A 27,854-nucleotide genomic window follows, 5' to 3' on the forward strand; every position below is an offset into this window, starting at 1 on the left:
GTCACGAGCCAACAGTGTGCCAGAGCCCTCATATGGTCGAGTGACCTGATTTCACACGCATCAAAGTGTTGTGTGAACACGTACCAGATGCCAGTCAGCCTGTGTGTGAATGACTGCAGGTAGAGTGATGTTCTTGAGGAAGACCTTACCCTTCCGCGCCTCTCTCTCTCTGTATGTAACTGAGTGGTTGGAGAGAGAGAGAGAGAGAGAGAGAGAGAGAGAGAGAGAGAGAGAGAGAGAGAGAGAGAGAGAGAGAGAGAGAGAGAGAGAGAGAGAGAGAGAGAGAGAGAGAGAGAGAGAGACACTAGTGTAGGTCTAGTAAGAGTGCTGTGAGGGGGGACAAATGGTATGTTAGCTGCTGCTGGGTCTTGTTCCAGGATGTTAGTACCCATTGCTGCTCAAAAACAGATACATTTGCCTGTTAGTACCTAAATATGATAGAATTTTTTGTTAATTGTGGTGTGATCAGTGGTGAACATTTTACGATATGACGAAAAAAATATTAATAATTCAAAGTCGAGTCAATGGTACTGCTTAAGTTTACAAGGAGATAATTTTGATACAGTGCCACTTGGCACATTTTTTTTACACCTATGCCGACCCACCCATGCTAGCCATGTTCCCAACAGGAATTGCTTGGAAAAGTTGGGAGAGCCTGACCCCAAGAGCTTGGTCTCCAATCTCGAGCAGACGGACTACGTTCAGACCGGCTACCTTGGGACTATGTCTACCTTGGGACTTTGTCTACCTTGGTCGTGGTCTCTTCAGTGACCTGTGTTGTTGTCTGTGAGGCTATTTTGTTTCGTTGGCCACTTTTCATGTTTTATTGCTTGTGTCCTTGACTATATGGTTGACTGTCTAATGCGGTTGGCAGCTGGGATGGATGAGGCGGGATGACTTGACTGACTGGCTGGATGAGTGACTGGCTGGCAGGCTGGGGGTAGCTGACTTTCAAGCTGGCGGTCTTGTACTCTGATCTCAACTCACATTATATGAGCGTCAGACCGACACACTACTTCATGCCTCGTCACCTTGTATAATGCTGTGGGCTCTGTGCCTGTATCTGTCTGCCTTACGACTCTCCTCCTCCTCCTCCTCCTCCTCGCGGATTATCGATGTAACCAAGTAGGAGCAAGAAAGAGGACCTAAGATATGAGCAAACTGCGTTTCATATAATAGATATGACCTCTGCAGTAAGATACTACAAAGTGACATACCCATCGTAAGAGTCAGTATCGAATACCACCAAAGCACATAGACACAGAAACAATACCCGCGCAGCTCAGGTTGTGGATGTCTTCTGGGGGGGGGGGGATCAGGGGAGACGCCAGACAGAGTAGTTAAGGAACACCGGTCTTTACCCAGCACCGTAGTTAGAAAGCGCAGTTGTTTACCGTGCAGCTAATTTATAGTGAACACAACAGTGCCAAGCAACTAGTTAGAGAACACAGTAAGTAGCCCGTACAACTGATTAGCGATCACAGCAGTTTGACAGGCAGCTAATTATAAGGACACAGTGGTTTGCCTCACTGCTTGTTGGTTAACGCAGTCATATATCATGCAGTTAATTAGCGAGCGCAATTATTTGGTATTGGTCTAGTTAGAGAACACATTGGTTTGCCAGGCACCAAATTAGAAAACGGTTGTTTGGCAGGAATTTATTTAGAAAACTCAGTTGTTTGTCCTGTAGCTAGTTAGAGAACATAGTTGTATGCCTTTCTTGTTATTGAAGTCAGGGGACAGGTTTTCTCCGCAGCTAATTAAGAGACCCGGCAATATATTTAGATTAGTAATATAACTGTCTTAAAACAAATTGAGATGCAAATGCTTGTGAAATATTTAACCTTTTTCTCGAAACCACAAACTTTCTTCAGGCAGGTAGAAGCCTTCTTCAGGCAGGTAGAAGCCTTCTTCAGGCAGGTAGAAGCCTTCTTCAGGCAGGTAGAAGCCTTCTTCAGGCAGGTAGAAGCCTTCTTCAGGCAGGGAGAGGCTCTCGTGGAAGCCAAATTCAGATGGAAATTCCTTTGAAGATCTTTTGAACATAGAGTTAAAGTATATTTCCATATGCAGTGAGGTATAAAAATTAGAAATCAGCCTTAAGTACAAGCAATGCGGATAGCATGGAGAGTAAAGTGAAGGAGCAGGAGGAGGAGGAGGAGGAGGGGGAGAAAGAGAAGGAGGAGAGGGAAGAGGAGGAGGAAGAAGGGAAGGGGGGGGAGGGTAAGCCTAGAACGCAAGAGAAAGGAGGAGGAAAATGAAGTCATTAAAACTCGACACAGGCGTGTAAAGGACACCCACCGGTACCAAAGGTGCCGTATATTAAAGGTCAACCCGCGATCTGCCGTCTTAAATAATGATCAGTTAGACTCTTAACGGGTCAGCCAAAGCCACAATTGGTCAACTAGGACCTGAATATCAATTATGAAGATTGATGCAAATAATAAGAGTTTAACGTAGTTCATTTAAGATCATACGAAATAAAAAAAAATAAAAGGGTAATTTAAAGTTACAAGAGGTCGAAGCAGAGGTAATAAAATGTATCGAATCGTTAATATCGAAGAGTTTCTTAATCCTGACAGGTCTGCAAGGACCTGTCAGGATTTCGAAAGTTCGTTGGAGGCCATGAGTGATCGTTGGAGGCCATGAGTGATCGTTGGAGGCCATGACAGATGGTCGGAGGCCATGAGAGATGGTCGGAGGCCATGAGAGATGCTCGGAGGCCATGAGTGATGGTTGGAAGCCATGAGAGATCGTTCGAGGCCATGAGAGTTGGTTGAAGCCCATGAGAGATGGCTGAAGCCCATGAGAGATGGCTGAAGCCCATGAGAGATGGTCGGAGGCCATGAGAGATGGTCGGAGGCCATGAGAGATGGTCGGAGGCCATGGCAGATGGTCGGAGGCCATGAGAGATGGTCGGAGGCCATGAGAGATGGTCGGAGGCCATGAGAGATGGTCGGAGGCCATGAGAGATGGTCGGAGGCCATGAGAGATGGTCGGAGGCCATGAGAGTTCGTCAGACGCTATGAAGTTTGCTTATCATAACACTTTATCACAAAAAGTTTGCGGAGGAGATTAAGAGTTCTGACGAACTTTATCACTAAAGTTCGTCAGAACTACAACCTGTAGCTGTCATTGGGTATCATATTAGTCGTGGTTGAATGAGGAGGTGGGGGGCAACGCCACGAGAAATCAGTAGCAGCCATTAAGATATCGGAAAATCACATAAAAGCTTCAAGAGGATATTGAAAGGCTTGACATGCCATCATAAGTCAGTACAGGTCAATGGAGATCAAGGGTGCATGCAGCCTGGCTCCAACCCGGCTAATGATTTCACTCGCAAGAATGTTTTCCTAACCTTCCTGCTTGTAGTAGTGGTGGTGGTGGCAACTAGGGAATTGTATGCCAACAAATCATTATTTGAAACAGTTTGCTAAGATAATTTGAGAATTGATACCGAAGCATTTAGTAAAATATCCAACATTTTTTTTTTTAAAAGGTCAAGTAGGATATCGTCTATATTCACTAGAGTAATAATGTAAGAGATATGTCTTCCAGCAAGATATGCCTGGAAGATATGAAACACTTAACCAATATGTTTTTTTTTGTGTTGTTCAAAGACATCTTATTTATGGCTCTGGTTCAGTGTTAGGGTTCAGTTTTGTCAGCCGCGGAAGGGTTAGTAAGGTCCCATGAAGGCTTTCTGACCAACTTAGTAGTATATATTGTAGTCCAAAACATTGTCAGAGCCTAAAATATACTCTCAGTATTTATACTCCAAGAAGAGGATATACCTCTCCCCTTGCGTTTTGCTAAGTCGTGACTTAACACATGACTTAACACATGATCTAATGTGTTAAGTCGTGACTTAACACATGACAACACATGACCTAATATGTTAGGTCGGGTTGATTACCTTCTGGTTACTCCCCTGAGCACCTGCTCCTCTGTATCTGAATAGCAATTACACATCATTTTAAGACGAGTTTAATATCATACATGTATGCCAAGACAACACATTCTATCATCCTCCCCCCCCCCCCTATGGACTTTCGGTGGAATTTAAGAACAGGCTCACCTACCGGAACTCTCATTATCAATAATGACTGAAGGAACGGTAAAGGTGTATATCTTGTATTTCATGAAGCTAAGTGATGAGAAAACCCATTTGTTGATCCATATATATGTTCCTGCAACTTATAAATCCAACCGGAGCCTGTGTGTGCAGTTGCTCCTGGTCATTGTAATGCGGTCCAGGTAAACTGCTGTATCCGTCACAATGATATATTTAGGCAGACGCAAAACGTGCCAAGGATGACAAGTTTAGCGGTGATTTTCCCAATCAAATATACACTAAATGTTTACGGATGCAAAGGAGACGCTAGATGAGGAACATATATTGCAGAGGGGTAGCGGCCTCAACGTTGTGATTGCATCACTAAGGCTAATGTAATTCCTCAAGTTATTAGGAAATGGCATCACCAGCTTCGCATATGGAGCCGGTCGGCCGAGCAGACAGCACACTGGACTTGTGATCCTTTGGTCCTGGGTTCGATCCCAGGCGCCGGCGAGAAACATTGGGCAGAGTTTCTTTCACCCTATGCCCCTGTTACCTAGCAGTAAAATAGGTACCTGGGTGTTAGTTAGCTGTCACGGGCTGCTTCCTGGGGGTGGAGGCCTGGTCGAGGACCGGGCCGCGGGGACACTAAAGCCCCGAAATCATCTCAAGATAACCTCAAGAAGATATCCTAGTTATCTAGAAATGCCTGGTGGCGTTTATGAACATTTGATCTCTCCATTTAGGGGGACATATATATAATGTTTGTCGTATAATGTGTGTTTGTCTCTCATCTGTATGGCTCCCAGTCTTCAGTGTTATGATGTGTCTCATCTATATGGCTCCCAGTCTTTAGTGTTATGATGTGTCTCATCTGTATGGCTCCCAGTCTTCAGTGTTATGATGTGTCTCATCTGTATGGCTCCCAGTCTTCAGTGTTATGATGTGTCTCATCTGTATGGCTCCCAGTCTTCAGTGTTATGATGTGTCTCATCTGTATGGCTCCCAGTCTTCAGTGTTATGACCCTGAGAGCTCAGCTGAGACCTGTGAGGTTAAGTCATGTTGAACCCCCCCAAGAGACCTCAAGAAGATGGATATAATTCAGAGAGATACAAGCGCTGAGCAACGATGGTGTAGGCGAAATTTGACCACTACTTCATCATCAAATTCTACAAATTTTTAAGATGTCACAAAAATGCATACAAGAGTCATTAGAAGTATAAGTTTTAAGAAGCTACAAACATGCATTTAGAGTTTGCAAAAGAAGGTGACCTAATGTTATATAGAAGATCTGCACTCATTGACTTGACCAGAGGATGTCAGGAGAGGTCGACTGTCAGTGAAACGATGACTGATTTCTTGTGACATTTAACAGAGTCTCTTTTTGGCGTATTACCTTGAGGTTACCTTGAGGTGCTTCCGGGGCTTAGCGTCCCCGCGGCCCGGTCGTCGACCAGGCCTCCTGGTTGCCGGACTGATCAACCAGGCTGTTGGACGCGGCTGCTCGCAGCCTGACGTATGAGTCACAGCCTGGTTGATCAGGTATCCTTTGGAGGATACCTCTCATTGTTACTGAATATTACCTATCTCTATTATGCAATACTACTTGACGCTGGTGACATTTCCTCACCTCTCTCTCTAGTGATATGTAGAATGCTTGTTGAAAGATATGTAGAAAGATATGTGAAAGAAATATATATTTTCATATAATCTAAGAGGACAGAAAACTGGCTATATTATCAAGCAGGATCTGACCGGAAAAAAAGGTCAAAGAGTAAAAATATTGCGGAACAACTTATAGTTTGAGGCCAGAAGCGACCAAATCTGGCAGGATGTCATTAAGGAGAAGTCAGTAAAGGTCACACAAGACGAAGCAGCATCCCACATAAAAGAGGTCAGCAAAGGCCACGGGAAATCAGACAACTTAAGAAAGAAAAAGTCAGAAACTTTCACAAAAACAACAACAAAAGCATGAAACACCCCTTCTCTCCCCCCCCCCTCCATACCAAGACCATCAACCGGATTTCTAGATGTCATCTTATCCGGCTGGACACTAATCCGAATTTTTGAGATTATTGAAGCACCAACCCCTCAAAGGAAAAGTAACGTTTCTACGAATCAAAGACTGAATTTGCAACAATATGACCCCAAAAGAAAAAGAATTTATGCACGGGAGAGATAAGTGCCATTTTGCAAGCGACAAGAACCTGTACTATAGGTCACTATGGCACCGTGCTTACCTATAGTGCCTTGCACCCCCTGAGAGTTGTTGGTAATCGTGAGGATCGAACCAAGGTTCCTGGGTTTAATTGTCGATGCTTTGTTTGAGTTGAAAGTTGAACGAGAGAGATCATGTTTACAATTCGACCCGACTGTTGTGGTGGTGGTGGGGGGGGGGGGAGGGGGGAGAGGTGTGTGGTGGTGGTGTGGAGGTATGTTGTGGTGGCCGGGGGGGGGTTATGTGGTAGTGGTGTGGGAGTTTTTGTAGTATGCATTGATGGTGTGGGCGATATGTGTGTTATGTAGTGATGGTGTGAAGGTTATGTGGTGGTGTACATGGTATGTATGTATGTATGTATGTATGTATGTATGTATGTATGTATGTATGTATGTATGTATGTATGTATGTATGTATGTATGTACATAGGGGTAGGAGGGTGTATCCGCCCACCCCCCTCGTAGTATATAAATTATTCTTTGTTTAACACATCTGTAAACGTACTAAATATATATATATATATATATATATATATATATATATATATATATATATATATATATATATACATATATATATATATTGTGTTAACTTTAGTTGTTATCGTTTAACCTATTATAAATTAGCATTAATATTATATAAGATATTATATCAATCCCGGTATCATCACTTACTTTCTTATATTAATATTATATTACATAAACAAAATTCCGGTGTCGGGGGACAAGAAGCCTGTATACTTAGGTTCATCTAGGTCCCTCCCTAAGCCAAATACAGACCTTTCCCGGGATGCAACCCCCACAACAGTTGCCTAACTCCCAGGTACCTAGTTACTGCTACGTGAACAGACGCATCAGGTGAAAAGGAAACGTGCCCAACCGTCTCTTTCTAACCCGGGGAATTGAACCTTAAATTCCTCGATTGTGAGACATTGTCTACTGTCGTACAGGACTCTGTATGATAATATTTATCAAAATACATTGTTAACGAACACAATTTTTCGTATTTAATAACATTCTTTATCTAGGATATAACTCATTATACATTCGTAAGATCAATATTTTGAATGGGAATAATATGTGACCCACTATTGTATTTTAGTTTTGTGGGAACATATGTGACCCACTTTTGTTTTCTATATGAGTTTAGTGAGCACCGATAACTGTAACTTTACGACAATGTACCTAAAGATTTGCTGTACTGTCCCTGAGTCAAATAAATATATGGTTATTATTATGGGATAATAAAGGTTGCGATGGCGTGTGTGTTTGTGAAAGAGAGAGAGAGAGAGAGAGAGAGAGAGAGAGAGAGAGAGAGAGAGAGAGAGAGAGAGAGAGAGAGAGAGAGAGAGAGAGAGAGAGAGAGAGAGAGAGAGAGAGAGAAAGAGAGATACAGAGATACAGATCGACGTTTTTCATCTCTATCTTTGCCTGTTCCATTCCTTATTCCCCTCTCCCATGTCCCCCAATCCCCCCCCCCCCTATCCCTACCATTTAGTTTCTCGAACAACATCGCTAACAATTTCCTGGTTGCTTGTCTGTCACGTGAGCGCGGCTCTCCACGCTGACAACCTTGTCTGCCTCACGCACCGATTAAGCCTCCCCCTAGCCAACCACTTGAACTATTGACCTGCGCTAACTATTTACACAACGATTCCAACAACCCAACCACTTCATTAGACCCAGGAGTCATCCTCAATAATTACTTACGGAAACCTTCCCACTGTGCAAGGAATACCAATTGGACTTTGTGTTGGTATTTCTTTCTGGTTGTGAGAAAAGTGACAGAAATAAAAGCAAGGTCAGGTGTTGAGAAGCAGTCACAAACGAACAATTGTAAGGTCAGGAAGATCAGGGCCTGGGGGCTCTCCTTCTTTTTTTATTCTCCTTCGGGGGCTCCTTAAATTTACCAGTTCACCCTGAGATGTAGTTGAGCTTCCCCTGTGGCAGCTGAGTGTGTGTGTGTGTGTGCGAGTGTGTGTGTGCGAGTGTGTGTGTGCGAGTGTGTGTGTGCATACTCACCTATTTGTGCATTAGCTCTTGGACCCCGCCTTTCTAGTGCCGGTTGCCTAAAACAAGGATTTCTGCCCATGAACAAATCCACAAGGGCCGTGACGAGGATTCATGCATCACGTTATTGTGATCTCTGTGTGTGATTTCTGCCCTGTTTTCCCTATCACATTAACTTAAATTATGAAGGGAATTTGCTTCTACAATCAGTTTCTTTAGTTCATTCCATTTCTCCACAACTCTTACGCAAAACGAAAACTTTCTAACATCTCTATGGCTCATCTGAGTTTCAAGCTGCCACCCACTGAGACTCAGCTTCTATTGGTAATTATTGAGAACATGTCACCGTATATCAACTCTGTCAATTGTCTTAAGTAATTTATACGTCTTTATCATGTCTCCTTTTACTCCACCTACTCTCAAGCACTCTCAAGCACACTGTCCAAATCAATGCAACCTGGAATTCAACTGAATGCTCAAGAGGTCCTAGGGCTTCCACGGCAGCCCAGTCAGGGTTTCATACATTGCCCCCTATGCCCTATAACTTCCTCTTGCGTTAATCTCTAACTCCGAATATTGCTAATCTTCCATCTAATTGTTGTCATCTTCTGGCTCGCCTTTCTCTTTCTTTCCTCCCCTCCCCTCACTCCTTCCCTTCCTCCCTTCCCCTCACTCCTTCCCTTCCTCCCTTCCCCTCACTCCTTCCCTTCCTCCCTTCCCCTCACTCCTTCCCTTCCTCATCTCCCCTCCCCTCACTCCTTCCTACATTATTATGCCTCATCGTCCACACTGCTAATTCAATAGAAGTCTCACTATAGTACAGTACTGAAGAAAGCTTTCACTCGGGAACACACATGATATCAAACCTCTACGTAAACCAGCACCAGAAAAAAATACATACATTGGACCAATGAAACCAAAAAAAAAAAAGACAATTGAATGGAAAAATGTGAATGTCATTTACAAAAACAGGTTCCTGGACGTACTCCGGTAACCTATTTTCGGAATAAGTCCTCTGTCAGACTCCCAAAGACTTGTATCTCTGACAGTTGTATCGTGGACGCTTATCTTAACCCGGGTAAAGAGACCTTAGCCGTAAAAGTTTGGCGTTGGGCTTAACGCCTCTCAATCTATGGAAGGCTATTAAGTCAATAGCAGCAGCTTACTGATCATCCTGCAAGAATAGTCGTGAACATAGTTCCGAACTGAGGTATATCCTCTCACTGTATATACACTGAGAAGCGGGTCACACAGAGAGGTATAACCCGCTTCATTTCTTCATCCACAATGTTTACACCTTATAAACAGTAGACCCCGACTACTTAAACCCGTAATGTAACGAGGAACACACTGCCACTCTTCTGGTAAAAAAAAAAAAAAGTGTCCAGCAGCTGGACACCCTCACAAATACTGTCAACCAGTAACCTTCCCCGCGATAGCTGCCATATATTAAGAACTGACCATTTCAATGCGACCTCAGCACACAGTATACATTCACTCCACAAAAATCCTTCCACTTACGGGTTATTCATCCCCGTACCACCTCTCGGGTGGCTTAATCTTCATCAATCAATCGAGGATACATCTTCTCCGGGCAGCGATAAATCTCAGCTTCAAATTCCGTCCTCTCTCCACAACTATAAAGGAAACCCCAATACTCTTGTGAGTCTAATTGTCGACACCTTTGGTGCGAATCATCAGTCAGCAGCATATTTTTAGACTACGGATTCAAAGACAGGAGAGTGTGTTATAGGAGGGAGGTATGATTGGCTGATGGAGGGAGAGGAGGAGTACTTGAGTGACGGAGGGATGGAGGTATGTGTGACGGAGAATGGGGGGAAGAAGGTAGGGAGAGGTAGAGGGATGAGAGAGAGGCGATAAAGATCTGACAGCAATGATCCTGTTTTCGGTAGGACTAAAAATTGGACTGAAGGGGAAAAGTCAGGTAGCGAGCTGATCCGGTCACCAGCATCACCACTTCTCTGGGATAAGCTGATTTTTCTGCCCCACAGAACCAGGAGAGGGGAGGGGGAGGGGGTGTGTGGCTCCTTGTATCCCAGAGAGAACCAGGAGATGGGGGAGGGTATGTGGCTCCTTGTATCCCAGAGAGAACCAGGAGATGGGAGAGGGTGTGTGGCTCCTTGTATCCCAGAGAGAACCAGGAGATGGGAGAGGGTGTGTGGCTCCTTGTATCCCAGAGAGAACCAGGAGATGGGAGGGGGTGTGTGGCTCCTTGTATCCCAGAGAGAACCAGGAGATGGGAGAGGGTGTGTGGCTCCTTGTATCCCAGAGAGAACCAGGAGATGGGAGAGGGTGTGTGGCTCCTTGTATCCTAGAGAGAACCAGGGAATGGGGAGAGCGATGGGTAGAAAATAGGGAGGGATAGTTAATGATTAATAAGGGATAGTTGTGGGTGTTAGTTTGCTGGGTCGATGTGTTATTGAATAAATGGATGGTAGTTTGACCTAGTGACTAACAATGACATAGTTAACACATATAATAAACAGTTAACACATATAACACAGTTAATACCAACCACACACAGGTAACACAACAATACATAGTTAACAAACAGTTAACAACCATACCAAACAATTAACAACCATAACAAACAATTCACAACCATAACAAACAATTCACAACCATAACAAACAATTCACAACCATAACAAACAATTCACAACCATAACAAACAATTCACAACCATAACAAACAATTCACAACCATAACAAACAATTCACAACCATAACAAACAATTAACAGCCATAACAAACAATTACCAGCCATAACAAACAATTCACAACCATAACAAACAATTCACAACCATAACAAACAATTCACAACCATAACAAACAATTAACAGCCATAACAAACAATTACCAGCCATAACAAGCAGTTAACAAGCATAACAAGCAGTTAACAACCATAACAAGCAGTTAACAACCATAACAAGCCGTTAACAACCATAACAAGCAGTTAACAACCATAACAAGCCGTTAACAACCATAACAAGCAGTTAACAACCATAACAAGCCGTTAACAAGCCGTTAAGAACCATAACAAGCAGTTAACAAGCAATAATGTTCATGTAGGTGTCCAGCAATATCTTACATACAAATATTCTTTTGTTTTAACAATAGCAAATTTTGGTTGGATTACTTGGAAAATCAAAGTGTACCATAAAGCATGGGAAATACAAAAGAAAACGAGATTTAACTCTCCTAAAGTTCATTTTAGGCGAGTAATTTTCCCAGTCTTCCGTTTTCTATCTCAAAAAGAAAGTTTATTTGAGGCTTCATCTATTGGTTGGTATTGATTTATTTAGCATTTAAAAAATTTGCACTTTCTAAATTCACTCTTTTCACTCTTTAAAATCCAAGTTTTATTTCGTTTGGTTTGTAATCATTCCTCTCTTTCTCCCTCTGTCCTTGCACTCCATCTTTATTTGCTTGCCTTTTGTCTTTTTCCTTCTCTCGCTTACACTATTTCATAAATAATTTAATCATGTTTGTAATGGCTTTCTTATTTAAAGTGGGGGGATATATATGGTCCCCTCATATATATTGGCATGGGGACCATTAAAGTTTGTTCTCATATATATATATATATATATATATATATATATATATATATATATATATATATATATATATATATATATATATATATATATATATATATATATATATATATATATATATATAAAGTTCAGGGCACTCTAAATAACAAACCCATTACAAAGATGATTAAATTACTTATGAAATACAGTATGCGAGAGAAAGAAAAAGATAAGATGTCGTCTTTACTAATAATTTACAATAAACAAATCGTAATGACAGAGAGTCAGCTGACGTTACTGGAATTAACACAAGTATCTTAACACACAAACCTTTTGTTTACACCATTACTATGCTACTTGAGGCGGCTTCCCTCTCGAATGTCATCCTCTGACGTCATTCACACCACCCAAACACGACACCTAACCTCCAGCCGACGTTACTGCCCCCAATAACCTCCCATTACGGGCTATTCATGCCCGTGCCACCTCTTGGGCATGAATGGTACCTTGCCTTAATCTTTATCAATCAATCTAACCTCGCAGCAGTAGAGTTATTTGGTGAACAGGATCACCTCTTTACCCCTTCCTTCCTCCCCCCCTCAGCACCGTGTGTAAATTTGGCGTCCTGACAAGCCAAACACCGCCAATTAGGTCAAACAAATGCGAGGTGCAGGTAGGGAAGGACGCCGCGGCTGCCCGCAGTTCAACAGACGCGAATAACTACAACAAACGCCAGCCGACGCATTCAGGAATAACCGAGCGTAACGATAATGTGCAGGTCTTCACAAGCTTGGCCCCTGGTGGCTGGTACCTTGCCTGGTGGCTGGTATCTTGCCTGGTGGCTGGTACCTTCGCTGGGTGGCTGGTATCTTCCCTGGGTGACTGGTACCTACCCTGGTTGTTGATCACCAGGTTATCCAGCTCCTCCTTTTAATCCCTTCACGTGAAATAAAATAATTGGTTGCTAAAGCCTTGCCGGCGACCGGGGCCCAACTGTTGCACCTGATGCCTTTGCCATTTGACCTTCAATTCTTCTCTGGCGCTAAATTGCTTTTAATTGCAGTTTGACCCCTATCGTGGCATCAGAAACTAAACGACCCCAGTTAATGCCACCACTTATAAAATTAATTAGTGAAACTGCATAATGCAATAATTGATGTAATTAGGGAACCGAGCAAAGGAATGTCACATAAACACAGGACTTGAGGAGGAGAAGGCCGGATGGACCAGCTGGAAGCCGGCTGTAGGGGTCCGGCAAACAGTCGTATCGTAAACAAAAAATATCTCTTAGAATTCAGTCTCCTTAAAATTTAACGAATCGTTAACGATATGATATTAACAGCAGACTTTTTTTTAGTATTAAATCAAGGGAGCATTTATGAAGTCACACTCAGCGAACGGTATACCAGCACGTTACTGACGCGTGAGTGAGTAATACGAATCTCTGACGAATGTGTGTGAGTGTGTGTGAGTGAGTGTGTGTGTGTGTGTGTGTGAGTGTGTGTGTGTGAGTGTGTGTGAGTGTGTGTGTGTGTGTGTGTGTGTGTGTGTGTGTGTGTGTGTGTGTGTGTGTGTGTGTGTGTGTGTGTGTGTGTGTGTGTGTGTGTATTCACCTAGTTGTGTTTTGCGGGGGTTGAGCTTTGCTCTTTCGGCCCGCCTCCCAACTGTCAATCAACTGTTTACTAACTACTTTTTTTCCACACCACACACATATACACTCCAGGAAGCAGCCCGTGACAGCTGACTTAACTCCAAGGTACCTATTTACTGCTAGGTAACAGGGGCATTCAGGGGTGAAAGAAACTTTGCCCATTTGTTTCTGCTTGGTGCGGGAATCGAACCCGCGCCACAGAATTACGAGCCCTGCGCGCTATCCACCAGGCTACCAGACCCTGTGCGTACTCACCTAATTCACCTAATTGTACTCACCTAATTGTGAGTACAATTAGGTGAATTAGGTGAGTACGCAGACCCTGACCCTGACCCTACCAGACCCTGTGCGTGCGTGTGTGTGTGTGTGTGTGTGTGTGTGTGTGTGTGTGTGTGTGTGTGTGTGTGTGTGTGTGTGTGTGTGTGTGTGTGTGTATACATGTAGGATACACTCACTCTCCTCAGGCTTCACATGTAGAAGAAGGCACTCACCCCCCCCCCCCTACCACCTCACTTGTAGAGAACACCCTCCCTCCCCCCACCCTCGTCTCCTCCACAGAACACCACATCTAAGCAACAGAACACGTCATGGACCCCCCGCAAGTGCCTCCTCCCGTCGCCAAGAACTTCACACCAGCTAAACACCTTCTCACTTGACCTGTCATCCACATGACACTTGACACTGAACTAGTTTTAACCGCAGCGTGTTTCGTCTTAATCACTGACTGTATCACAATACTGAAAACAACATTTAATTCTCGAATTATAAATAGTGATATATATATATATATATATATATATATATATATATATATATATATATATATATATATATATATATATACGTCGCCTCGCTCTGGGAGATATCACAAAGCATCGGCTGCCAGAACAACGATGTTATCTCCGCTACACCCGCCCCAGCCCACACTCTATTATTTTCCAGGTGCACGCCCACACACACCCTCATGCACCCCTCCCCCCCTAAACGCCCACATGCCCACGCGCGCCACATGTCCACACGCCCAATCGCCCACACGTTTAGAAGCCCCTATGTTCACACACACACACACATACCCACCCACAGATATACACAATACCCACATGCTAGAAATATGAGGGCTTCGTTATCCTGTTTTTTTGTCCTCGGTCTGGTGTTTGAAGATCATCGATATATTCTCTTCGTCTATGTGGTCCCTGAGAGCGACGCTATCTCTCACTATTTCTCACTATCTACCGCGGTGTATGAGGCTTGGGAGGTGGCGAGGAAGATTGGTGGGGCGGGGTCGGGGGGGGGGTGATGGAGGAGGAAGGGAGGGAGAGAGGAGGGAGTGAAGAAGGGTGAGGGAGGTAGGGGTTGAGGAGTGAGGGAAGGAAGAGGGTGAGGAGTGAGGGAGGGTGGTGGGGGGGGGGGGGGGGGAGTGAGGAAAGAAGTATGGCTGAGGGAGAAAAGCGAACGGCTATGAGGTGGACGGGCTGGGTAGTGTCTAGATATGAGCACGGAGAGCGATGGTTTAAATATAATAATGCGTTAGACGTACATCTAGATTTTTAGATGCGGTAGTCTGACAAACGTCAGACCAACGCTGGAGTGGGCAGCGTTTGTGCAGTGTAGTCCTTACCTGTACATTCCAGCCAGATCTTTCGATATGACGAGCGTCAAATTGGAAGTATTTTTGCCTAACCCAGAAGGCGAATGAAGCTAGACTGGGCAACATATCTCATCTGCCGAGGTCAATGCGAAGTAGCCAGAGGAAACGTAAATATCGCAGTGCTTTTTGTTTCCTTAAAGCGTGTCCTTTCCTTTTTGACCATGTCGTAGCTCAGTCGATTTTAGGCAGCGTCTGGGATGCTCTCGGACGTAGGTTCGAATCCTCGTCACGGCCCTTGTGGATTTGTTCCTTAAAGCGTCTTATTTTTTTCGATGCGAAAGATAGTGCCGAAATTCCTGTGAATTAACTGTAAGTACGAGTCTCAGGAAATATATTAATGCGTTAAAAAGACGTAAATCAAATATTGAAAATATATAAGATATATAAAAAATATATATAATATATAGGTAAGATATAAGAAAGAAAGATATAACGAAATCTAAGAAAGATATAAGAAAGATATAAGATATAAAAAAGATATAAGAAAGATATACAAACGACATAAGAAAAATACGAGAAAGATTTGAAAGAAATATGAGAAACATGAGGAAGAAATGAGCACAAGCTGTGAAGGATGGGAAGAATACAGGAGGTGGTGGTGCATGCAAGATTGAAATCTTCCAAACGTGCAAAGGATGACGGGAAACATGAGCACCATCTTGTAAATAGACGCACACACACACGCACACGCACACACACACACACACACGCACACACACGCACACACACACACACACACACACACACACACACACACACACACACACGCACACACACGCACACACACACACACACACATACACACACAAGGGGCCTGGTAGCCTGGTGGATAGCGCGCAGATCTCATAATTCTGTGGCGCGGGTTCGATTCCCGCACCAGGCAAAAACAAATGGACAGTTTCTTTCACCCTGATGCCCCTGTTACCTAGCAGTAAATAGGTACCTGGGAGTTAGACAGCTGTTACGGGCTGCTTCCTAGGTATGTGTGTGTGTATGGGGAAAATAAATAGTAGTTAGTAACAGTTGATTGACAGTTGAGAGGAGGGCCGAAAGATCAGAGCTCAACCCCCGCAATCACAACTAGATGAATACAACTAGGTGACTACACACCGTGCTCACAACCCCCTATCCTGGCCAATTGCTTGGTTTAGTCTTAGAATTTCCACTTAAAACTTATTGCTCTTTGTCCTTGCTACTCTTACCTGTCGAGATTATTAATTTTATTATGCAATTAGGAATTATGAACTCTTGTTAATCTTACATGTAGGGGTTACTGACCCTTCTGTTTTGATAACAGATAAGAGTTATCAGTTATCAGTTATCAGTTGATTCTTATCAGTTGGGATTATTGTCCTCTCTATTTTGTCTCTCATCTCTCGGGATTATTGATCTATCTTCAGTTAATATTAACTATCTCGTATTATTGATCCAGCTCTTGTTAACCTTATCTATCAGATATTACCGATACCTCTCTTGTTAATATTAAATGCCGGGAATTTTCACATAATATCTTCACGTGCTTCATGACCATTTTTTTCCCTTTATATAAACCAACTTCAAAAAAAATTAATAATAACTCCTCCCCCCCCCTTCATCTAAGCCTACCGTGAAATATCACTGAAAGTTATAAATAACATTTTTGTTAGATATATCTCGCACTATGTTTAAACCATCTTTTATTCTGATATATTAATTCTCCAATTCTTTGAAAATTCTATCATGGCATATCCACTCCTTACTATTCTTGACATATTCAATTAAAGAACACGGGATTAATGCCATTACTGAGGTTGTGAATACTGCCATTACAGTCTTTATTTACCTCAGTTGCGTTGATACAATATTGTGTATGTATTAGCCCAACGGTCTTTAATGTCGATTAGACCTACGATACAAAACCTCTACTAGATCTATGGCACGAAACATCTCAAGACCTATGGCTCGAAACATTGCACCCTTCACAGTACACTGTTATACTGTTTTGGAAAATGCAGATGATATTATTATTTTTAGGATAATTATTATTACAAATATTTATATTTTCATAATCATTATTGTTATTATTATTGCTATTATTATTATTAACACAAAGAAATCATACTACCGTAATATATATTAATGAGAAAATCAACCAGAGCTCTGACTGACGTTACCACTGTACCATCACGACTTTGCTATAAGTTATAAAACCTGCGATTCTATTGAATCGACATGAAGACTGGAGGAATATAGCTAAAGCCAGTCCAAGTTGTGCGTATAACCCCCCTCTTATACAATAATAGGGGTTATACCTCTTATTTTATAAGAGGTATAACCTCTTATACAATAATAGGGGTTATACCTCTTATTGTATAAGAGGTTTAACCCTTCCTCCCCCCTCCCCCTCCCTCCCCAAGCATCCAAGTGTAGACTTTTTTTCAGGGATATTCCTGCGCGGGCCCTAAGCCTCCGGCTGGCTCACTTAGTATTGCTTGTTTCTGTTTGGGCGGAGTGTGAGTAATTATGATTCGTATGGTCGTTTCAGTAAGAGACAACGTGGTTCATTCACTCTACTCGTCAACTTCAGAAACACGAGAGAAATCTAAATAACGTGATGTATATTAATGCGAAAATCCACTGGAGAGCTGAATTTCAAAGCTCTACTTGATATTATTGGTGTTCTTCTTCTTATTATTGTTATTATTATTATTATTATTAAATTTATTATTGTTATTATTATTATTATTAAATTTATTATCATTATTATTATTATTATTATTATTAAAATATATGGAATTATTAATATCATTAGTAATATCAGTACTTTTTCAAACTTCTCTTAATCAACTCTGACAAACAAAATTGGCTTGTTTATCAGCTTCTAATGCCAAAAATGTTTAGGGAACATACTAAATCACTTTTGTTTCATAAAAATGACTAATCGAAATAATCACTATAAAATTAATTACCAATTTATGAACACACTTGTTCATGAATATGACTTCAAAGGAATGCATGTCAGGACATGAAAGACGAGCGCCGCATGTGAAAGCCTTCACAACAGAGACCGAAATTGAAGCGAAATCATATTGAGGGTTTTATTGCGCGTAGAGCTGCCTCCGTCAGGAAGCACCAGGCAGCTTGAGAGGCCACAAATGATCCTCGTAATTGTTACGCTGCCTGAGTTATAAACTTCTTGGGAAGCGAATGCCACTTCTCTACCCCTCGTAAGTGACATGATTACGTTTCAGCACCGCCGCGGGGACTGGAGTCATCATGTCCTGCAAGCTCAAACTCATGTTTATGGAGAGGTGAAGATATGTTCACTCGTTCGATCCTAGCCTGAACACTCTGCAGATTTCCTCACTGATAAATCCCGTTACTGTGATTTCATCGTGTACTTTCTCGTGGGATCACATTGTTGACAAAATATTTACCTCATGGGGGAAGGTGTTCAACACAGGTCTCATGCCTGAGGGAAGATATTGTAGTATTTCTAGTATTTCTTTAATCATGCTTTTTGTCCGCATACAGCAGGACGTGGACGTGTTGGCACGTTTACAGCAGTAAATAGATACCTGTGTATTTGGCGAGTGTTGTGGGTTCCATCCTGGGAAAGGTCGGGAGGTGGCCTAGAGGGGACCTGAACACACACACACACACACACACACACACACACACACACACACATCTAGTCAAGGATAAGACTAAACTGGAAAAGGTTCAAAGGTTTGCCACCAGACTAGTACCCGAGCTGAGAGGTATGAGCTACGAGGAGAGACTACGGGAATTAAACCTCACTTCGCTGGAAGACAGAAGAGTTAGGGGGGACATGATCACCACATTCAAGATTCTGAAGGGGATTGATAGGGTAGATAAAGACAGTCTATTTAACACAAGGGGAACACGCACAAGGGGACACAGGTGGAAACTGAGTGCCCAAATGAGCCACAGAGATATTAGAAAGAACTTTTTTAGTGTCAGAGTGGTTGACAAATGGAATGCATTAGGAAGTGATGTGGTGGAGGCTGACTCCATACACAGTTTCAAGTGTAGATATGACAGAGCCCGATAGGCTCATGAATCTGTACACCTGTTGATTGACGGTTGAGAGGCGGGACCAAAGAGCCAGAGCTCAACCCCCGCAAACACAACTAGGTGAGTACAACTAGGTGAGTACACACACACACACACACACACACACACACGCACACACAGACGTTAGAAAGAATTTTTTCAGTGTCAAAGTAGTTAATAAATGGAATGCACTAGGAAGTGATGTGGTGGAGGCTGACTCCATACACAGTTTCAAATGTAGATATGATAAGAGCCCAGTAGGCTCAGGAATCTGTACACCAGTTGATTGACAGTTGAGAGGCGGGACCAAAGAGCCAAAGCTTAACCCCCGCAAGCACAATCAGGTGAGTACACACACACACACACGATACACCTGATGCTTCTTTTATTTGACAAATGGAATTTAATGTGGATAAATGCCTTGTTATGAATCTGAAAAGGAGAAAATAGGCCACGTACAACCTAAAAATTATGTGTAAAAGATTTTAGGAATTCAGATAAAGTGATCTAGAGATGGTTTTCAGACAGAAAACTGTCACATGGGGACCACATAAAGAAAATTGTGCGAAGAACCTCTGCAACGCTTTCCAATTTCAGAATTGCATTTAAATACGTGGAGAGTGAGACCAAAGTTTAAATATGTAGAAGTTGTATGGTGCCAATATCTTTAGAAGTACATCAGCAAACTGGAAAAGGTGAAACTTCATTACACTGATGAGAGACTGAAACTACATGCAACTAAATGGCTTTCAGAATTGAAAGACAAGAGCTACAAGGACAGGTTAGAGGCATTAAATATGCCAAAGCTAGAAGAGGCAATATGATCACTACGTACAAAATAGTAACGGGATTCTATACAATTTATAAAGAACAATTTTTGAGACCTGGAACCTCAACAAGACGTCACAGATTTAAACTAACAAATATATTATATATTTATATAAATAAATATGCACATTACGAGTATATATTGATATTTAGTACATTAACCCAAACTAGCTAACTAGTAACCTGTGTGCTAAATATATTTATTTTTCTCTGTCATCAGAAGGAAAAGCTGTTCAAGAGCACACCAGATGTTAATTACTTATAACAAGACGAGAATATAAAGAAAAAGACCAAATTTAGTCTTAAAAATCAAAACAAAACATAAAAAAAATTCGGATATGCAGATTTACTTTCGCTCTCTCCTAAGGTACTTTCACTCTCATCAGTTTACTATTTCTTTATGCTAATATATTTTGATTTTTTTTTATTATTCGTTTGCTTTTACCTAATTCATAATTATGTTAATATTTCTCGGCATATTGATGGAGAAGTGTTTGATAACAAACAAAACAAAATCCCTTAATCTGATTGCTTTCACTTTTGATTTATATATTTATGTAGGTTTTATAATGTATTTGAGCATTCTTTGAATTTATTCCAGCTCACTAGGATTTTTTGAGTAATTTTTTTTTCGATTATTCTAAATTAATATTTTGTCAACTTTGGTATAATATATTTTTTCCCTTATTGAGTTCATCCCCTTTCAGTGGTAAAGACTAGTTTAATTATCCTTTTCTTGTCCCTAAATAAATCTAGCTTCTGTTATACATACATCATATATATATATATATATATATATATATATATATATATATATATATATATATATATATATATATATATATATATATATATATATATATATATATATATATATATATATATATATTGATTTTTCCTTAAGTCATATATCACTAAGAACTTTATGACTAGACCGGGATTCGAACCTGTATAGCCAGAAGTTCGAATATATTCATCTAATTTTGTTCTAGCTATTTTTATTGTTGTTTTCCTAAACTTATTTGTTAACAAATAATCATTTAAATTATTCCTTGCTCTAAATTTATTTCGATTTTCATATATCTGTCTTTGGTTATCACTCGGAGTCTCATAATTACAATTTTTCAAATTATATTTTCACAAAATATGTTTCACAATATAATATATTTTCAACATAAATTATTTTCACTTTTTTATGTTATCCTCAATTATTACTTTCACTTTTTTATATATATTTTCCTACATATTAGGTTCATATTTTGATTTATTTTCCCATTTTTTTTATTTTCTCCCTACGTATTACATTTTTATTTTACATATATTTTCCACGTATTAGTTTCACTCTAAGTTTCCGTAGACAATTCTATTTATATCTGATATAATTTGGATTTTTTCCAGTTACTCAACACTTCCCTGTTTCTCCAATAATTTTGCCAGCATAATTGGCTGTTTATTTTTCAAATTTTCCCTTTTAAGTTTTTCATTTTGAGTTTTGTTTATCTGTAATATATTCTTCCGTATATATATATATATATATATATATATATATATATATATATATATATATATATATATATATATATATATATATATATATATATATATATATATATATATATATCAACCCTATATATATATATATATATATATATATATATATATATATATATATCAACCCTATATATATATATATATATATATGTCTTGGGCACTAGTCCAACTTCAGAGGAATTCGAAGAAGTGTTTGACTTGCAACAATGATCGAACCCGTCTGTGACATTCATCAATGTTTCCCATTGTTGTGTTCTTCAAGAGATCCATAACCTTTAAGCACCTTTTTGCATTATTATTTTTGTATCAACCCATGTATATCTTGTAACCATCAAATGCTATATATATATATATATATAGTTATTATCACCTATTCTTAGTTATTTATGATTCTTAGATCAGATTTTATTATTTCTAGCTGAAATTTTCATCTGCATAATTATTATTGCTTCACGCAAATGAAATGCATTCTTTTTCGCAAAATGTTTTTCCTGTTGCTAATGGGTTTGTGTCTCTCTCTTACGGCAGGATGAACCAGCTGTGCAAGGTGTGTGGGGAGCCCGCTGCAGGCTTCCACTTCGGCGCCTTCACCTGCGAAGGTTGTAAGGTGAGAGAAAGAGAGAGAGAGAGAGAGAGAGAGAGAGAGAGAGAGAGAGAGAGAGAGAGAGAGAGAGAGAGAGAGAGAGAGAGAGAGAGAGAGAGAGAGAGAGAGAGAGAGGGAGGGAAGGGGAGGGGGGGGGTGTAGGATTTGCGTTGCTTTAACAGAATAATGTCAATTTAAATTATAGTATGCCATATAATCATACATTAGAAGCCACATGTATACATATGTATGATAATTTATTTCAACCACAAAAATCCGCTCTAGTCACAGGCCACAACATTTTCTCAGATACACTAATCTCTAACACTCCACAACCACACACACAAAAAATCAGCTGTAACAACAACAACAGCTGCAACAACCACAACAAATACACCGTAGCTGCAACAACCACAACAAACCAGAGGACTAACCACACCGTTTCTCCCGGCAGTCGTTCTTCGGGCGAACGTACAACAACTTGTCGCAGGTGCACGAGTGCAAGAACGGCGGTCAGTGTGTGATCAACAAGCAGAACAGGACCTCGTGCAAGGCCTGCAGGCTGCGCAAGTGTCTCATGGTCGGCATGTCCAAGAGCGGCTCAAGGTGAGGCCACTATATATTTTTATATAGTTTATACCACTAGGAGGTAGTTTATAGCACTAGTTTATACCACTAGGAGGTAGTTTATACCACTAGTTTATACCACTAGGAGGTAGTTTATACCACTAGTTTATACCACTAGGAGGTAGTTTATACCACTAGTTTATACCACTAGGAGGTAGTTTATACCACTAGGAGGTAGTTTATACCACTAGGAGGTTTATACCACTAGGTATAAACTCCTCTCGTTAACGCACATATGGATCCTTGGGACTCGAACTCGGGACTGTAAAATATTTTACTTATACAACCACTTGGGGCTGGGTGGTAGAGTGACCGTCTCGCTTCATGCAGGTCGGCGTTCAATCCCCCCGACTGTCCAAGTGGTTGGGCACCATTCCTTCCCACCTTGTCCCATCTCAAATCCTTATTCTGATCCCTTCCAAGTGCTGATATAGTCATAAAGGCTTGGTGCTTTTCCTCTGATATTTCCCTCTCCTTCCCATGTTAAGAGGTTTCATAATTGGGAACATATATGAAACTATATATATATATATATATATATATATATATATATATATATATATATATATATATATATATATATACTCTATATATATAATATATATATATATATATATATATATATATATATAGACCTCCTACTGAAGACCATGCTGGAAAAAGTTGTTAACCTCTCTCTCAACGAATGCCAGTGGAAACAAGCCACTCTTCCTGTCAGGCTCGGTGGCTTGGGTGTCCGCACCGCCACCCAAATTGCAGTCCCAGCCTTCCTGTCTTCCTCCTCAGCATCAGATGACCTGGTTAAGGAAATTCTACCTGACACCCTAAGTGATGTAGCGGGGATACAGGACCCCCACTACACGGAATGTGACACGAAATGGGGTGCCATGACAGACCCAGCACTCAGACCAGCCATGCCGAAAGCCAAGAAACAATCCAGTTGGGACAGCCCCATTGTAGACAAAGAAGCCACAGCTTTGCTGGAGGCAGCAACAACCCCCAGTGATCGTGCACGCCTCACAGCTGTGCAGGCTCCCCATGCAGGGGACTTCCTTCTGGCAGTCCCTATGTCTGCGACAGGCACACGTCTTGATCCGCAGGAGCTCCGTATTGCAGTCGCTCTCCGCCTTGCTGCCCCTATCCACACTGTTCACAGGTGTATTTGCGGCGAGGCAGATGCTGACGAATATGGATTGCATGGCCTGCACTGTGGAAAATCGGGTGGTTGGCACACTAGACACGACGAAGTCAACGACATCATTAAAAGAAGCCTTGCCTCTGCTCAGTGTCCAGCGGAGAGAGAGCCCCGCAACCTACTGAACCGTGACTCTGTTAGCTTTGCCGGCCGACCAGACGGAATCACACTGCGTCCGTGGAAGGGTGGCAGGCAGTTAGCATGGGACTATACTTGCGTATCCACCCTGGCAACGACATACATCACCCTCTCTGCCGGCACGGCAGGAGCCGCAGCGACACACAGAGAAAAACAAAAGTCAGTCAAGTACAGGCAATTAGATCAAAGGTACAATTTCGTTCCAATAGGGTCTGAGACCCTAGGCCCATGGGGTGAGAGTGCAAGGAGGTTTCTTAAGGATCTTGGTTCCAAGCTCATTGACACCACAAGAGACCCTAGAGCAGCAAGTTTTCTCTTTCAGCGCCTCAGTGTCGCGATCCAGAGGGGAAATGCCCGCTGCATCCTCGGTTCCTGCCCGGCGTCGGAGGAGTTCGAGGAAATCTACAGCCTCTAGGAAGCGAACTTTTTCTTGTGTCCTCTTAATGTTCATTTTTTGTATAAAATCAGATATGTAACTGTATAACCTTGCATAATAAAGTGTACATCATAATAAAAAAAAAAGGGGGTGGTAGGAGAAGTGAACACTCTTTCGTATTCAGAGTTAAATGTCAAGTTTTTCCCTGAGTGCTCTGTGTTCCCTTCTCTGAGGCTGTGGGTCCCTATAATTACACCAGTGGTGGTACCCCCCTATATATATATATATATATATATATATATATATATATAAAACTTGAGAGATAAACTTTAAATTGTGTTTATTGTGAAAACTAATCTTTTCTAACAATCAGTCACAATTGCAGTGTTGAGTGATGATAGGGTTTTAACTTCAATTAAAGTGGCTTGCATTTTCTGGATCACGAAATTGTCATTAGTACGTCCCAAATGACTGGTGTTGCTATGAACAAATATGAGAGATTTTACATCATATACAATAGAGCATATTCTTTAAATTTCATTTGAAACAGTGAAATGTTTCAATTTGAAACACTTGAATAGTTAAACTTTGAAACGTTATCAAAATGAAGCCGACGTTAAACACTTTTATTCCCTACGAGATAATTCATAATTAGTTATTAGTTAACGCGGCTAGCGAGGCTAGTTATGCTCCCTAACCTAACCTCACTAGACGCTCATATGGAGTCTCGTTTAGTTCATGACAATCTCGTAATTGTATGTTTAATGCCGTGTGTATTGTCCTGCAGGTACGGGCGACGGTCCAACTGGTTCAAGATCCACTGCCTGCTGCAGGAGCAGGCGACGCAGCTGAACAAGGGGCTGGAGGGCGGGGGCGGCGGAGGCGGGCCCTTCCCTGGGGCCCTGGCCGGGTCCATGTCCCTCTCCCCCGCCTCCATGCCCGCCCTCTCTCCCGCCAAGTCCGAGGATGAGGCCAAAGTCGAGTCGCCGGTTCTATCCTCCCCCGAGAGCTGCTTGTCGGAGACCAGCGTCGACATAGAGCCGCGTCGGACGTCGTCGCCGAAGGAGATGAGCGTCGGGGAGGGCGTGGGGCGGGGTGGGGAGAGGTACGGCGAGGGCGTGGTGGGGCGGGGCGGCGACAGGTACGGCGAGGGCGTGCGGAGGGAGATGATGAGCACGGCGGGGGGGCTGTCGTTGTACGGCCTCCACCCTGGCCTCTCCCTCCTGCACGCCTCCCACCTCTACTCCCGCCTCTACCCACCCATGATCTACCCCGCCCTCGCCCCGTCGCTCCTGGTGCCGCCCAGCCCCGCCCGCCCGCCCCCCAGCCCGCCCAAGGAGCACTCCTCCCACAGCCCCAGGGCCACCAGCTCCCCCAGCCGGACGCCCTTCGACTTCCAGCCGCATCTGCCCCCGCCGCCCCTGGCCTTCCCCTACCCCAGGAAACGCTTGGCCGTGTCTCCCCTGGGGGACACGCACGCCCACACTCTCAGCCCGCGGGCGTGGGAAGCCGCCCCCGCGCCCGAGCAGGACGCGCCCATCGACCTCAGCATCAAGCGTCAGCGCCTCCTGCCGCCCCAGTCTTCCGCCACGCCCGTATCCCCGCCCGTGTCGCCTCTCCATACCTCCGTGCCCACCTCCACGGCCGCCGTGGACCTCACAACTAAGGCGTGATGAGCGAGAGCCGTGGCGGCCCAGCCCTCATGATCCGTGGCATAGTCCTGAAGCCTCTGTGTCACCACCCGGACCGTGACACAGCCTTCCCCCCCCCCCCCGGCCCGTCCAGCACATGAAGACTATGGTACAAACACTCCGTCCAGAATCGCGGATACTTTCCGTCCCTTACCGCCGGTGTTCATTCCTATCCGTCGCCCCGTCCCCCAGCTCCTGTCCACATGTGTCTGTCTGTCTCTCTCTGCCGTGGCCACAGACCTCCCTCGCACAAGCTGTCAGGCGGAGTCTGCGGGATGGGACGCCGCCTCCCGCATCCGTCAGGAATGTTGACAGGCATTCCGGAGGGTAGTTCACTGCCCGTCCGCCTGTCCCCCAGTGATACGTGATTTAAAGTTCAAATCATCGGATACAGAAGGTTTTATTGTGAGTTCAAGAGTTCGGCCACCTAGGCATATACTCTGAGTCACAAAATGTAAAAAAAAAATGAAAAAAAAATAAAAAAGGTGAATTCTGGTGTGTTGGGAATACGAACGGACTGATTGGACTTGGGAAAAAAACTACTGGCAGTCGCCCTGTAATAGATTGCAAATAATAGACCGAGTATTAAACAAGGTACGAGGCCTGTAATGATGTACCTGTAACGTGCAATCCCATCAATGAATGGCAGAAATATCATTAACAGGTAAACTTAATGATATTTCATATATAAAGCCAGAATTCTCCTCATTAGGTTATGGCCAAAATAAAACGAACATATAAATAAGAGTTATCTATACATAAAAGAATGTTATATTATTATTATTATTATTATTATTATTATTGTGCTTCAAAGGCATTCGATTCCGTCTCGAGTCCTACCTGAAGCGAGTCAGATTTTCTCTCTCTCTGAAATTTAATATATAATAGAGGCTCACTGCAGCCTCTTATACTCAAGACCCAATAAAGCTCACCTTCCTACATGGAAGTTGAGCCTTATTGGCAACGTTAAAAAATCCACATGGTTGTGTATAGCATAAATAAATATATATATATATATATATATATATATATATATATATATATATATATATATATATATATATATATATATATATATATATATATATATATATATAATATCCTACTTTCCAAGAGGATAGCTTAGTTGTGTTAGCGCCCGAGTGATGTGTTGCGTCTATGTAGAGTGCGGTTTTGACTATTTATGTGTGTATATGTGTTTGTGTATATAAAGCCTTGTACATACTGCGAAGGCCAGTTATTGCGATGCTGCTTGTGTCCTAATAAAAACAGAGATTATGCCTTTTTCATCGGAGTTTAATTTTTTTTCCTGTTTGGGTTAGAATAGAGCCGCCAGGATGGAGGCTCAGCCACGCCCTGGGTCGCGTCGCAAATTGTGTGGTTTGGTGTTGGGCTCAAAGTCTGTATCATCCTCTGCAGGGGTTATTATACCCACCATAATAGCATACTGACCAACCAACAAGTATGCTTTAGTCCTAAACATAGTATACTAAAGCAAAAGGATAACGCATTTATAGGGATATATGGGTCCGAGTCCCGGCCCGGTCATTTAGAGTTCAGTCTATATATATATATATATATATATATATATATATATATATATATATATATATATATATATATATATATATATATATATATATATGTATATATATATATATCCTGTGCCA

General features: G+C 42.1%; 1 protein-coding gene across 2 annotated transcripts in view; it reads left to right on the forward strand.

Moving 5' to 3' along the window:
• LOC123745271 (protein embryonic gonad) overlaps positions 1 to 27,471 on the forward strand; it is a 42,561-nt gene extending 15,090 nt beyond the window's left edge. The window contains exons 2-5 of one of the 2 annotated variants that reach the window (XM_045725623.2): positions 20,244 to 20,390; positions 22,103 to 22,181; positions 22,612 to 22,763; positions 25,281 to 27,471. In XM_045725623.2, coding sequence (XP_045581579.1) covers positions 20,362 to 20,390; positions 22,103 to 22,181; positions 22,612 to 22,763; positions 25,281 to 26,166 — 1,146 coding nt within the window. In that variant the 5' untranslated portion in view covers positions 20,244 to 20,361 and the 3' untranslated portion in view covers positions 26,167 to 27,471. The remainder of the gene's footprint in view (positions 1 to 20,243; positions 20,391 to 22,102; positions 22,182 to 22,611; positions 22,764 to 25,280) is intronic. The other variant, XM_045725624.2, reaches the window with a different exon arrangement.
• Positions 27,472 to 27,854: the final 383 nt, after the last annotated feature.

Source organism: Procambarus clarkii, chromosome 44, assembly GCF_040958095.1.
Source record: "Procambarus clarkii isolate CNS0578487 chromosome 44, FALCON_Pclarkii_2.0, whole genome shotgun sequence".
Taxonomy (NCBI): domain Eukaryota; kingdom Metazoa; phylum Arthropoda; class Malacostraca; order Decapoda; family Cambaridae; genus Procambarus; species Procambarus clarkii.